Source organism: Carcharodon carcharias, chromosome 2, assembly GCF_017639515.1.
Source record: "Carcharodon carcharias isolate sCarCar2 chromosome 2, sCarCar2.pri, whole genome shotgun sequence".
Classification (NCBI taxonomy): domain Eukaryota; kingdom Metazoa; phylum Chordata; class Chondrichthyes; order Lamniformes; family Lamnidae; genus Carcharodon; species Carcharodon carcharias.
Genome location: NC_054468.1, coordinates 56,399,960 through 56,415,617, shown reverse-complemented (window position 1 = coordinate 56,415,617; position 15,658 = coordinate 56,399,960). Strand labels below are relative to the sequence as shown.

Genomic DNA, 15,658 nt, shown 5'->3' with positions numbered 1-15,658 from the left:
TCTTTCTCTAATTGCACTGTGGGTGAACCTGCATCACATGGCCTGCAGCGGTTCAAGAAGACAGCACCACCACCTTCTCAAGGCCAATTAGGGATGGGCAATAAATGCTGGCCTAACCAGTGACACCCAAATCCCATGAACATAAGGACGTATGAATTAGGAGCAGGAGTAAGCCACTTGGCCTCTCGAGCCTGCTCTGCCATTCAATAAGATCATGGATGATCTGAATGTTACCTCAGCCCCACATTCCTGCCTACCCCTGATAATCTTTCACCCCCTTGTTAATCAAGAATTTATCTAGCTCTGCCTTAAAAATATTCAAAGACTCTGCTTCCATCATCTTCTGAGGAAGAGAGTTCCAAAGACTCTCAACCCTCTGAGAGAAAAAAATTCTCTTCATCTCGGTCTTAAATGAGTGCCTCCTTATTTTAAAACAGTGACCCCTAGTTCTAGATTTTCCACAAGAGGAAACATCCTCTCCACATCCACCCTGTCAAGACCCCTCAGGATCTTAAAGATTTCAATTAAGTCGCCTCTTAATCTTCTAAATTCCAGTTGATACAAGTCAACCTGTCCAACCTTTCCTCATAAGACAACCTGCCTATTCCTGGTATTAGTCTAGAAAACCTTCTCTGAACTGCTTCTAACGCATTTACATCTTTCTTTAAATAAGGAGACCAATACTGTAGACAATACTGCAGATGTGGTCTCACCAATGCCCTGTATGACTGAAGCAAAACCTCCCTACTTTTGTAATCAATTCCCCTCACAATAAATGATAACATTCTATTAGTTTTCCTAATTAGCTGCTGTACCTGCATACTAACCTTTTTTGATTCATGCACTAGGACAACCAGGTCCCTCTGAATCTCAGAACTTAGCAATCTCTCACCATTTAAATAATCTTCATTTTTATTCTTCCTGCCAGAATGAACAATTTCACATTTGCCCACATTTAACCCCAATTTCCAGGTATTTGCCCACTCACTTAATGTATCCATGTCACTTTGTAGCCTCCATACGTCCTCTTCACAACCTATCTTTGTGTAGTCAGCAAATTTGGCAATCATTCCTTCAGCCCCTTCATTCAAGTCATTTATATAAATTGTAAAAATTTGAGGCCCCAGCACAGATCCCTGTGGCACAACACTTGCCACTCCTGCCAACCAGGAAAAGACCCATTTATGCCATCACTCTGCTTCATTTTACCCAGCCAATCTTCTATCCATGCCAGTAAGTTATCATCTACACCATGAGCTTTTATTTTCTACACTAACTTTTGATGTGGCACTTTATCAAATGCCTTTTGGAAATCTTAAGTACAGTACATCAACCGGTTCTCCTTTATCCACAGTACATGTGACTCCTTCAAAGAACTCCAATAAATTGGTTAAACATGATTTGCCTTTTACAAAACCATGTTGACTCTGCCTGATTGCCTTGAATTTTTCAAAGTGCTCTGCTATAACATTTTATTATAGCATCTAACATTTTCCCATGACCGATGTTAGGCTAACTGAACTATAGTTTTCTGCTTTCTGTCTCCCCCCCTTTTTGAATAAAGAAGATATATTTGCTATTTTCCAATTTAATGGAACCTTCCCTGAATCTATGGAATTTTGCAAAATTAAAACCAGTGCATCAACTATCTCTCTAGCCATTTCTTTCAAGACCTTAGGGTGAAGTCCACCTGGAACAAATAATTTGCTCAATACCACTTCCCTGGTGATTGTAATTTCCCCGAGTTCCTCCCTCCCTTCCATTTCCAGATTTACAGTTATTTCTGGGATATTACTTGTGTCCTCTATGTTGAAGACCGAAGCAAAGTACCTGTTTAATTCATCCACCATCTCCCTACTTCTCATTGTCAATTCCCCAGACGCATTTTCTATAGGACCAACACTCAATTTTATAACTCTTATTTAAATATCTGTGGAAACTCTTACTATCCTTCTTTGTTACTAGCTAGCTTTCTCTCATACTCTAAGTTTTCCCTCCTTATTAATCTTTTTAATTCTTTGCTGTTTTTTATATTCTTCCAATCTTCTGACCTGCCACCCATCTTTGCGTAATTATATGCTTTTCCTTTAAGTTTGATGCTGTCTCTAATTTTTTTAGTTAACCACGAATTGTGGGCCTTTTCCTTGGAATGTTTCTTTCTCATTGGAATGTATATATTCTGTGTATTCTGAAATATTCCTTTAAATGTCTGCCACTGAATTTCTATTGACATATCCCTTAACCTCATTTGCCAATTCATTTTAGCTAACTCTGCTTTCATGTGCTCATAATTGCCCTTATTTAAGTTGAAAATACTAGACTTGGATGCACTCATTTCTCCCTCAAAATGAATGTAAAATTCAATCATATTATGACCGCTGCTACCTAAGGGTGCCTTCACTAGGCAGTCATCAATTAATCCTATCTTGTTGCACAATACCAGGTCTAGTATAGCCTGCTCTCTGGTTAGCTCCAGAATGTGCTATTCTAAGAAACTATCCCGAAAACATTCTATGAACTCACGCCACCTTTGCCCAGTCTATATGAAGATTGAAATCCCCCAGGGTTATCACTATACCTTCTGGCAAGCTCCCATTATCTCTTCTTTTATACCCTGTCCTACTGTGTAGTTACAATTAAGGGGTCTGTACACCACTCCTATAAGTGACTTTTTGCCTTTATCATTCCTCATCTCAACCCAAATAGTTTCGACACCCTGGTTTCCTGAATTTAGGTCATCCCTCTCTAATGTAATAATACCGTCATTAATTAACAGAGCCACCCTTCCACCTTTTCCTAACTTCCTGTCCTTTCTAAATATCATGTACCCTTCAATATTCAGGTCCCAGTCTGTGTCATCCTGTAGCCATGCCTCTGTTATGGCTAACAGATCATACTTACTTATTTCTATTTGCGCTATTAGTTCATCCATTTTGTTTCGAATGCTACCTGCATTTAGAGACAGAGCCTTTAATTTTGTCCTTTTAATATTTTTGTAGCATCGAGCCTTATCTGCTGATTTACTCATAGATTTGTACTCTCTGTCCCTCCCTATCACAGTCTATCATTTCCCATATTAATACCTATCTTTCTTGAATAAATTAAAAAATATCAGCAGTGATGATACTTTATCTTGGCTTGTGTAATGTCCCCAAAACCATTCAACCTGTACACTGAAGTCTTCAGACACATAGAAGATCTGTCAGGTTGCAATATTGATGGGTTAAACATCAGCAACATGAGATAGGCAGATGATACTGCACTAACTGCAGAGTCAGAAAAGACACTACAGGAGATTGTAAACAAAGTGAAAGCAAGGAGTGTAAAACATGGATTAAGAACGAATGTGAAGAAGAACAAGACAATGGTGATAAGCAGAGACCTAACCTCAAAATGAAAATTGAAGTAAATGGACAAATCCTGGAACAAGTGAAAAGATTCACATAACTTGGGCAGATTGTCACAGACAACAGGAAATGTAATTTTGAGATCCGAAGGAGAATTGAGATAGCCAAGACTAGCTTCATCAGAATGAAGAACATATTAACATCAAAGAAACTGAACCTGAATCTTAGGAAAAGAATGCTGAGGTGCTACATTTTGTCATCTAGGTTATGTGCCTCAGGGACAAGAACAACAAACAAGAGACTATAGATAAACCGAATGCATTCAAGATGTGGACATATAGGATGATGTTCCAAAAATCCTACGTAGACAACTGGTGATGAGGTCAACACTGTGACTACAGAGCAAACACTGCAACTCTCGGCCAGCAGGGCAGTGCCACAGATGATGCTGGAACCAAGTAGGAGTCGTTCATTGCTGATAGCACACTGCACAGCCAAATGCAAAGGTGAGTTTAATTTAAAAAAACACATCACCAGAACAGGAAAGGCTACATTCCATCACAAAGTTCATTGCGACAACCTGCATTACGAAAGAAGAGGAAAAAACATGGAAACGAGCACAACAATCATCCATCAAGCAAGAAACTGGATGGAACAACAATCATCTATCACCACAACAGGCAAATCGACAAAGATCAGTTCAGTACTAAGAAATGGAAAAAGAGGATGAAATGATACCCAGATGCCAGAACAACTTTCAGTCAACAGAGTTTACCTGCAACAACAAAGCCTACCATTACACCAACAGTAGTGTGAATGAGATATGGAAGGGTTATAAGGCCTCCAGACTGGATTCAGAGACTTGAAGGGGGGGGGGAGGGGGTGGGGTGTGATGGAGTAGTGATAATGATGTAAATACATGGGGTAAACTAAAATAACTTGAAATACATTGGATAAAGACTTAGGGGGAGGTGTAGTATAAGGGCCTGGCGTATAGGGGGCTAACATGGAACTGAGCTGATTATCACCCACACTGCTGTAAGAAGGCACATGATCTGCATCTAGGGATCAGTCTAGTGTTGAATAGAGCTGTGTGCACAAGCAAGCCTGGAGACAGCTCCTAGCTTGAACCCTTTACTGGATATATGTATATAGTACTTGCAGTTAATAAATACATACAGTTAACCTACTTAAGACTATGAAAACTTCATTAAGACCTACTGAATGGTAACTAACATCCTATTTTGCTGAGACCTGCTTAGGGTTGATTTTCCTCTTTGTTGTACCAGAGGAAAGTTCAGTTCCCAAATGCAATAAAGAGATGGAGTCATGGAGCAGCTATCTTAGGACACCATCCACATTACACTGCCCAGGATTATTAGGGTTTTCTTCAGAATCATGTAACTGTGCTTGTGTCTGGAGCTGGTGCAGGCCCACCATAAACATATTTATTGGCTCAGAAAGCTTTCCTAAGTCACTATAGCAACCTTTCTGTGAGGAAACTTGCATTACCTTTAGGCTAAAATAGTTCTCCATGCAAATTTCTGAAAGCTTTTGTGCTCCAAATGAGTTTCTGCATTTATACCAGTAATGCAGCAGCATAGACTCATGCCTACCTATTTAGGTGCTACATGGTTCCAAGTCCCCTTATATCAGAAAAACACACTCATGAGTTTGATATAATTTCCTTTTTTTTTACTGGCACCAACATCATATTTGAAGTACTAGCAGTCACTGTATACCTAAGATTTAGTGGCCCCGTTCACAGACACTCGGAAACCTTCCCCCACAATACACGCAGGGATTCAGATGGACCAAGTAACTGATATAGCCTTCGCACTGAGCATACCCTCTATTCTTCATAATAGCACATTCATAGTGCCAGAGGCAAGAGGCTCTGAGATTGCAGTACCTATGGCAGAAGATGGCAGCCCACTTGCTATTGCCCTGATTGATATTGTGTAAAGTGCTTGCTTCCTGCCAGAAATTGGGACATAAGTCCCAGCTGGCAAGTCCAAAAGGTGTATAGTGTTCAATTGAATTTTATTTACCTCAGCTCAATTGATCTATCTCTACAAATATTAATATAATGTTTTTACATTGTTAAACTACTCAGTTTGTTTCCTCATTGCTGTCATCATCACTGACAAATTAGACAAAAGTTTATCTAAGAAAAAATAAGCAGGATTAAAAAATAACGTTAAAGCTGACTTCTTCATAACTGCTTGAAGGAATTTTCCACAGTGAGAAAATATAATGTTCCTGCCTCAATAGTATCTTCTTAAATCATCATATTTCCATCACACAAATCATGAATTTATTTTTCACTTACAAACATGACAAGCACAGATAGTTTTGTGTAAAGAAAATTTGGGTTCATAAAGCCACTTGGCACTGGAATAATCAGTCCGTGAAGAAAGAGAATACTGGAAGCTTACAGCTGGGAGCTAAGACGTTGACTGCCTTTGTGGATCTGAAAATGGTACAATGTTCACTGCTTCAATACGGAGACAAAGCATGTGGTTGAGTATATTTTTTAAAAATTGTTTTTTTGTGAAAAATAAATGAAGGAATGTCAAATCAAATTGGAAATGTGGGAAAACAGCAGTGAAGAGAAAAAATAACGAAGGAAAATGAGCATTGAATTTTGTTCTAAGAAATTATTTGTCCAAGTGAAGAAGATATTTTTGAACAAAGTAAATCTGGAACTGCTTTATACAAATTTAAACATTTTGATCATATACAGACTGGTATGGAGCTGGGTTACATTCTGCATTGTTTCCAGTAAAGTATTTTGTGGAACATAGGTTAATCCATTACAAAAAAAATTACTCTTTTCAAAAATGTGCCCCTCAAGTCCATTTTGGATCATATTCTAATAACAGAAATGTGAAATCAACACAATTCAATTTTGTTTTCATGGAAACTTCTATAGACTTTTGGGAAGCACTGACTCTACATTCAAATATGGATTTACTCAAGGGAAAATTGGTAATATTGGCTCTAAGCTTGAATCAGCAAGGCATCATTACCAAGCATCCAAAAAGTTACAATACATGCATTCATTCAATTTAAAAACTTACTTGAGCAGATTTGAGTTACTGGATTCACCATTTTTTAAAAGTTGTAACTTAAGAAATAGGGTCACATTTCAGTAGCCATATTTCTGTCCTTGCCTAGACAAATGAAATTTACAAATTAATTTTAAATCACAAATTCAACGAGGGTTAACTGGGCAAAGATTAAATACTTTGAATAAAAATAAATTGAGAGAGTTGTTTTCAAAATAGTTTGCCATTATACAGCTTATTTAAAATATGGTATAAAAAGAAAAAAAGAATTGGGAATATGGAAAAACAGCTGTAAAGAGAAAAAGTAATTGCGCATTTCAAATGGGGGTCTTTTGTCAGAAACCAGTTTCTTTCAATATCAGGAAGCATAGTGCTAAGAACAATATTTTTACATATTGCTTCAATTAGTTTTTTAAATGGCAGATTGTTTTGTCAGTCAATCAGTCATTCACTCATATGATATGGTCATAGTGTACATAAAAGCAAGATGGCAGAGTAAGAAAGAAAAGAACTTGCATTATTTCAGATATCAGGATGTCTGAAAGTGCTTCGCAGTCACCCAAGTATTTTTGAAATGTAGTCATTGTTGTAATATATGAAACATGGTAGCCAAGTTGTGCACAGCAAGCTCCCATAATGACCAACTAACCTGTCTTGATGTCAGTCGAGGGATGAAAGGACACCAGGGTTAGTGGTGGGGGGGGGGTGCTCTGCTCTTGTTTAAAATATTGCCACAGGATCTTTTACATACATCTGAGAGGGCAGTCAATGTCTCATTCAAAAATTGGCACTTTCAGCAATGCAGCACTCCCTTAATACAGCACTGAATTCTCAGCCTGGAATATGTGCTGAAGTCTCTGGAGTTGGATTTGAAACCAAAAGCTTCTGACTCAATCCCAATTAGGCAATTCTAATCTATATGATCTTGGTAGGTGACTTTCAAAATAGACTTATTAAAGTATTATGACCAACTAGTTTGTAATCATTGGCACAGATTCTACAGTGGAACAAATAACTGGTTCGCTCAACCTTTTCTTAAATTGTTTCAGAGGAGCTAATGATGTTTCAGATCCCTATGAGCAACGAGGCTGAGAGACTGTAGAACTGAATTTTCAGCAATATGGGAAAACTTTAAGGATCTCACTGCACTAAATGATCAGACCTGTGAGGATAGAAAATGTTTGAAATCAAAAGTAGAAGAGCATGAAATGCAATTGGGCTTGAAGGCTAAAACTATCTGCAATCAGAAAATGTTAGTTAAAATTAGCAATTTTGATAAAAGGGGTTGAATGAATGATGTTGGATTTCAAAGCAGTGTAGGAAGAATAAAGAGTAGACAGGTTAGTTTTGTCAACTGCACCTTAAAAAAACATAGAAAATGAGCCTTAAGGGAAAAAGCAGCTTCCAAATTGCTTGTGTCACACACCAACGTCTAAAGATGAAAACTGTTCACGGTATTTTGTAGTGTTTTAAATTTTCAGATCCAATACTGAGCAGTGTGAGAAAAATTGCCATGGGTATTTTAGAATTCTCAGTTTGCCTCTGGAATTACTACAAAAAGGAAAGTCAGTGACATTCCAGAGCTATCCTGTAAATGGTAGGAAGAAATAATTAAACTGCTCCTGTAGCATAATTTTAAGAACTGCATACATTCAAAAGGAAATGTGCATTTCTTTAGTCAATATAATTCAAAGCAGTGAAGCCATTTTAGTCACATGTTAAATCCCATAATTTTCTGTTCCGAATATTGATTATTTTGTGGTATTCTAACCAAACTAATCAACTTCTTGTGGTTTCTCCACAGATTCCATTAGTAAATGTGTGGCTAAATTGCTCTTCAGTTGCCCACAAAAAGGATTTTACTGCCTGTACAGTAAATCCAGCTTCACCCTCAACAGTGAGCAGCCCCAACTCTGGATCTACATCATGTTTCTTTTCCAACAGGTGAGTGCCTTTATTAATAAGTTATTTTGATTTTATCTTATTAAATTCTTCAAAGGAATAACATAAAGAGTGAACAATAGTAATGCAGTGGATGTAATATACTTGGATTTTCAAAAAGGCCTTTGATAAGTTACCATATAATAGAATCATGACTAATGTCTGAAAGGGACAAGCAGTAGAAGGAAAAGTATACTGGCTATAGAACAGAAAACAAAGACTTGGGGTTACAATTAAGTTACTCAGACTAGTGAAAGGTGGAAAGTGATGTTACACAAAAATTGGTGCTGGGACCACTGCTTCTAACTATTTACATGTATTTTGGCTCTGAACTTCAAAGCACAATATCAAAAATTGTGGATCACGCACATTACAAAAAAGGTATAGAGGCATTGAAGAAGGTGCACAAAAAATTTACAAAGATGACACCAGAGCTGTTAGAACTATAGGGAAAGACCGAATAGGCTGGGGATCATTTCTATAGAAAAGGCTGAAGGCTTTATATTTTGATAGGGTTTGGTGGGGCAGATGTAGAAAAGATGTTTCCATGTGGGACAGTCAAAAACTAGGTGTTATAACTATGATGGTCGTTCATGAATTTAATAAAGAATTAATGAGAAACAACTTTACTTGGACAGTGATTACAATGTGGAACTTGTTACCAGATGGGGTAGGTGAGCAGAATAGTATAGTAGATGCCTTTACGGGGAAGCTAGATAAGTACAAGAAAGGAATAGATGAATATGCATATGGGGCCAGATGAAGTAGAGTGGGAGGAGGCTCATGTGAAGGACAAACACCACTTGGTTGTTTCTGTGCTGTAAATTCCATGTATTCCTATGTAATTTCCTCATCTTCCTTTTTGCCCCAAATTCCTCGTGCTATACTCAGTTCCCAAGTTGTATGAAATTGGCCTGGAGTGAATTGTCAACCAATTCTCCCTACCCAGTAAAGAAATACCATACCTCCACCTGATGTTTGCCCTGACGGCCATGTTCAGAGGAGGGATGTTGTGTCTTCTGGTTCCCATAATTTAGAAATAAAACATGCTGGAGCACCATCAAGATTGTATTTCTTGCTACTCTCTTGATAGACTGATACATTGTTATTCGGCACATGACTGCAGTGCAGCAGTGAATGTGGCACTGATCCCCAGGACCATTCACATAACAATTCGTTCCTAGCTCTTTGTAAGTAATATATCAAGGGCACTGTATCAACGCCAAGCCTCAATTCCAACACCAACCCCCTCCCCCTGAATTACAGTTAAAAAATGGCATTTTCATTAACTTTATTTATCATTACATTTACTAGCTTTCCATAAAGATCTCCCTTGGCTGAACCTGATTAAACCAGTTCTACTGGCCTGGATCTGCAGGTCCAGGCTCTATTATCTTGCTTATCATATTCTTAATTCTCTCATGCCCTTCTCAGAGCTCATTTTTATTGTAATTGGGCATGAACTGTTTCTAACCTGCAGCACCTTTATCACCACATGGCCTTTATTTGAACCTGCAGCTTCTGACGTGATCTGTTTCCATGCAAACTCATGTTGAATATAAAACTGCCCCTGTGTCTTACAGAATCTAGGTCTGGTATAGTATCATATGAACAAGGTGCAGGAGTAGGCCATTCAGCCCCTTGAGCCTGCTCCTCCAGGGCTATGGGCCAAGTGCTGAAAAATGGAATTAGTGTAGTCAGATCTCTGTTGACCAGTGTGGACACGATGGGCCGAATGGCCTGCTCCAGTGCTATAAGCTTCTATGAGTCTATTAAAAAGATCATGGCTAATCTGAAAATAAACAGATATCTACATCCCGCCTACCTCGGATAACCTATCACACCCCTTGCCTACCAAGAATCTATTCAACACTGCCTTAAAAATATTCAAAGATTCTTCTTCCACCATCTTTTCAGTAAGAAAGTTCCAAAGACTCACAACCCTCTGAGTGAAAAAAATTCACCTTATCTCTATTTTAAATGGGTGACCCCTTATTTTTAAAGAGTGACCCCTAGTTCTAGATTTTCCCACAAGAAGAAACATCTATCCTGTCAAGACCCCTCAAGATCTTATATGTTTCAATCAAGTCGCCTCTTACTCTTCTAAGCTCCAGCAGATACAAGCCTAGTCTGTCCAACCTTTCCTCATAAGGCAACCCACACATTCCAAGTATCCATGGTACTACTTTATCTTTTCCACTGCCATAGTTCTATGTTTCAAATTCCATCTAATCTTAGCATCCTAATTCATGTATAATTTGCTTTGTCCAGTCATGTGATTAGTTACATCATTGCAAGTTGCATTTGTTTCGTGTTCTTGCTGAAGTAGCCTGTTTTGTGTATGCAACAGAATTCAGTTTGTGTCTCTCACTCTTTCTCTGCTTTCACTGTTCGCTATAATAACTGGCCCGTGATGATCTTTTATCTCTGCCAACATATTATGTTACACACTGTCCTGCAAGGAACCCTCCAGAAACACACAATCTCAGAGCCAGAATGTTTTCAGTCTTTCAATTGACTCCTGTAACCAATGTTTATTTAACACTGCTAATTTTGTGACATTAAAGAGCACATTCTTACGCTTAAGTGGAATTATAGTATGTATTGTTTACATGGTGTAATGACCCTGCCCTTGTAAAATACTGATTTTTCTTACTTATCATGAACAATACAATGATATATTTGCTAATAATATAATAAAAATGGAATTTGTGGGCATATTTTCTGCCCATCACTCCATGTGTTACATTTCTGTGTCATATTTAATTAGTCAGGAATCCATTTTATGATAATTTCTTGCAGTTGAATAATCTATTTGAAAATTTCTTCTATTATTTAAGGAAGAGAAAGAAACCCAATTGTTTGACTGTTTATAGAAATGCCCCCACCAGCAGAAAAGACCTTAGTACAGTGTTTTAGAGCAGTGTTTTATATCAAAAATCACTATTTATTGATTAGGCTGAAACCACTGGTTGAGTTGTAAAAGACCGAGCAGCAGCATTTCAGTGACTTAAAACTGCAGCTTCTAAGATGGCTGAACATTGCTTGATTGTACCCAATAATTTCCAAAGGCATTAAAATGGGTTCGGCTGTCCAGTAGAACCCATCCAAGACAATCACCTTAGAGGAATGTGAATGGCCCATCTCCTGAACCATTCATCAAAAACCCAGACAATTACCTATATAGTCAAGTGGAACAAGCTCTTTGATGCAATCACTTTGAACAATAGACCCTGGCTGAGATGGGAACTCTTCCAGCCATAATGTAATCTTGTCTAAACCATGGACCTGGAATCAACTTGCTATGCTCATGTTTTGGTAACTGGTTAGTTAGTGAGAAGGGATCATGTGGTGAGCCAACTAAACCCCCTCCCCCTACCCCCACCTTTGTGTTTTAAGAAACTGCTTTTCTTCAGGCTACTAAACATATGAAGAAGAGACACGGGAAGAGGGACCCTGGGCGGGCAATATTCTCCCCCGCTCTCCATCCATTCAGCAAGTTTGAACTCTGCCTGTTGTTTGACCATCCTCACACTGCAGGCAGTGCTTTAAAATCACCCAGCAGCTGCTGTCTCCATAAGAAAAGATAAATTGTCCATCAACATCTTTAAATCGTCTCGACGTAGAATCCAGAAAAGATCATCGAGCCGAGCCCAGTCTAAGTCATCAATCTATAAAATCTGTTTATCACTGACATTTATTGGACTTTTAAACAACTTACCCTGACCTCCCACTTTGTAACTTACGTGTGTGTGTGTGTGTGTGTGTGTGTGTGTGTGAGAGAGAGGGAGAGAGAGAGAGACGGATCATTTTTTATTATTTTTATTTAGAGCAGGTGTTAAGTACAATAAATACTATTCTCTTTCCTTTTTAAAACCTTACAAGAAAACCCATCTGTGTGTTTCTTTTACAATCTCAGCACTTCAACAGTTGGCTAGGTTGGCCAGCGTATTCTTTTTTAATAAAACCTGTTGCAGTCAAATGAGGAGTGGGAGAAGAGGGGAGCCATTCTACCCTTTCTTACCCGGTTGCAACAACAGGAATCAATATATATTCAACCTATGCTTTGAAAAACTTACCTTAGCAATCATACTTTTAAAAAAGGGAAAGAAAGCCTGACATTTCACCATCCTGAGCCCCCATTGCAGCTTGTGGACCAGAATATAAAGTTTTCTCACCAATTAAATTCCATTTTACCTGAGGCTCTATTTACTTATGAACCATTAGCTGTTAGGGCTTTAAAACAATACGACTACATATATAATAGACAATAATATTCATGTATTACACTATATCTCACCAATGTATCATTCAACTTACGTGAGCTATGCTGAGAGAAACCTGTTAAAATGCACACATATCAAAACTTATATATATATATATATATATATATAAAGTTTTGAATCCATTCCACTTAATAGATAAAAATATTATTAGCATACAGAAAGAAACACAGCCATTTCATACTGCTTTCTTCTGACTCAGAGCCAGGAACTTAGAAGTTAATCTGCACCCTTCCCTCACCATTAACCTTAGGATGTTGCTACTTATGGCAACTAGACTTTGTGGCTTGAAGTGACAGGCCATCTTAAACATAGATGCATGTTAACGGATGCACGTGAGCAGCTAAATAATACATTTATGATTGCATAAAATAATGATCTTGTTGCAATGAAACAATGTATTCTCTGGCTTACAATGAGCAATGCAACAGATCTGCTAGTAAATCATTAAAAATGGCAATTATGTGTTGAAATATTACACGGACACTTTTTTCATCAAAACATTGCAAACATCTAATTTCCATTTTGTCTAGGTATTAATTGAAAATCAGCCAGTTCAAAGTTAATCAAATACAAAACTAGGGTGACAAAGTGACAGACTTTTTTTTTAAATGCTTTTAAATTGTATTTTCCCACTTCATTCCTTAGCACATATGCATGATAGAGTTATCATTAATGTCTTAAGTACTCTTCTTATGTTCCTTTCTGCTTTTCCATGTTTTTCCACTTCACTTTTGTTTCTTGAACTCTCAACCATTTGTTTATTCTAGTTAAACTGCAAAATAATTTAAATGGTAGTTTGTAATTTCCACAGAACGAATTTGAGCATTTACTTTGAGTTCTATGCCCATGTCCGTAAACAGTATAAATGTTTGAACTCTGCCCAGACCTGTAGCAATGGACAATGATATGCTTTTGTTTAGAATTTTCTTTCTGCCAGCATTAGTCATAGCTGTTCCAAGCCTTATTGTGCAATATTTACTAAGGAATTTTCATTATTTTTGTATTTCATTGTTTAAAACTGACTGTATTCATTTTGATAAAACCACACACATCTAAAACTGATTTAAGATTTTTAATGGAGTGAGCCTCTCACATCTTCCATCAATATCTATGTCTTTCACAGAGCTGTTCAGCAAGTCCCCTGTCCTCCCAGGATGCATCAGTACAAATTCTTAAAGCACTATGGGAGAAGACACAGCTGAAGGAAACACACAACTTTGAAACAGCAATGATCCAGACAATTCACTATAAGAAGGTGAATATGCATATTTTACAATATATGCCAATTTAAAAGAATATGTAATAATGGTTACATGTTTTTACATTTAAAATGTGATTATATAGTGTGGAATTTGGTTAATTTGGCATGCATTCTGATAGATTATTCAGCAGCTCTAATGTTAAAATATTGGACTTTCAGTCAAAGACACTCAGATATCCTCTTTCTCTGTCGTCAGCTTCTAATTTGCTACTTTAAAACATTTAGTGTATTATTTACATGATTTCCAATTTATAAAGCAGGAATTTCATTGGAGGTTCTACCAATTGGCTGCCACAGATTTTTCAGGATTTCTGCTAATTTTCCTTCGATCATAGAGGCTGATTGGAAGGTCCCCAGTATGAAATTCCCAGCAATAGCCTTTAAGAATGATAGATTTCCATAAACAAAAACCACCTTTACTATTTAAACTTTACTCAATTACCCAGTTTCCGAATTGATATATGAAAGGTTACCTCAAATCCCAAAAATGGTTCACTTTCATCCTCAGAAGAGAAATAGTTTTGAATTGAATTTAACAGCAGAGAGAATTTGTCAGGATTGACATGGGCAGTGGCCAGTCAGGCAAAAAACACATAATTCATATTGTTCTTGCGGCTTGATTTAAATCACTTAGAAAAACAAACCAAAATTCTCAAGTGTGATCAATCACAGATAGGGTTTAATAAAGGTAAAATTGAGTCATTCTTATTACAGAAGGCATAGTTGCCAAATGTTAGAATTTTAGTGAAAAAAACTTATTTTAACAATTCAATTTCCAGTTTGTTTCGAAACCTTTAGAAATAAGCAGCATAAAGCAATGCTCACAAGAATTTCTTTTGGAAGTAGAAACTGATATGCAATTTGCCAGCTACTCAGGAGTAAAATAAGTGCGACATATTCCAGCTGCTGGACTCAAGGTGATGTAACTGATATCCACCAGCAGCACAGCGGTTGTCATATTGGTCTCTGGCTGCTGCTTAAAAGCAGCAGTGGCCCAATTTAAATGTGCAACTGGCCAGTGGGTAGATCCTACCTGCCAAACTGAGCAAAAACCCACCGACAAGTCTACAGTAGCCTAAGGGACCACTGGAGTCAGTGGAAGAAACATAAAGGTAAGGTTGTAAAACCTATGAAGGAGAAAGAGTTTTCTCCCTTACACCACATCAAAGCTGTGGCATGGTCACCACTATACCAATTGTCTCCCTGCCTTGGACTTCCCTTAAGCCTTCAACTGGAAGCATGGTTAACAAGAAGTTCAAACACAATGAAGTACTTATATTCCAGTCATGTCCCTCAACGTGGCTTGTGGCCAAAAGCAAAGGGTTTTATACCAAGAGCTGAAATGCCTCCTCCCGTCCTTGTCTCATGAACCCCCTTCCTTTCGAGAACACACTTTCAGGGCCACGCTGCTGAGTCCTGCAATCTGGCTGACCTGCTTGCCATTGGTTCTGCCTGCACATCCAATCCTAGTTAATAGGGACTCGTGGAGTTGGCAGTAATGTATTAGCATGGATAGAGGACTGGTTAACAGACAGGAAGCAAAGAGTAGGCATAAATGGGGTATTTTCAAGTTGGCAGGCTGTGATAAATAGCATGCCGCAAGGATCAGTGCTGGGCTTCAATCTATATTAATAAATTAGATAAAGAGACAGGGAATATGTATCTTAAGTCTGTTGACGATACAAAGCTAGGTGAAAATATAAGTTGTGAGGAGGACACAAAGAGGCTGTAAAGAGATAGGCTAAAGTGAGT

The 15,658-nt window shown here is 37.8% G+C and overlaps 1 protein-coding gene across 1 annotated transcript in view; it reads left to right on the top strand.

Annotated features, from left to right (window-relative positions):
• The window catches only part of veph1 (ventricular zone expressed PH domain-containing 1), a 244,254-nt gene that overhangs the window by 175,392 nt on the left and 53,204 nt on the right, over nt 1-15,658 (top strand). Inside the window, exons 9-10 of the mRNA XM_041178084.1 lie at nt 8,223-8,362; nt 13,769-13,900. Of these exons, the coding sequence (XP_041034018.1) occupies nt 8,223-8,362; nt 13,769-13,900 (272 nt within the window). The remainder of the gene's footprint in view (nt 1-8,222; nt 8,363-13,768; nt 13,901-15,658) is intronic.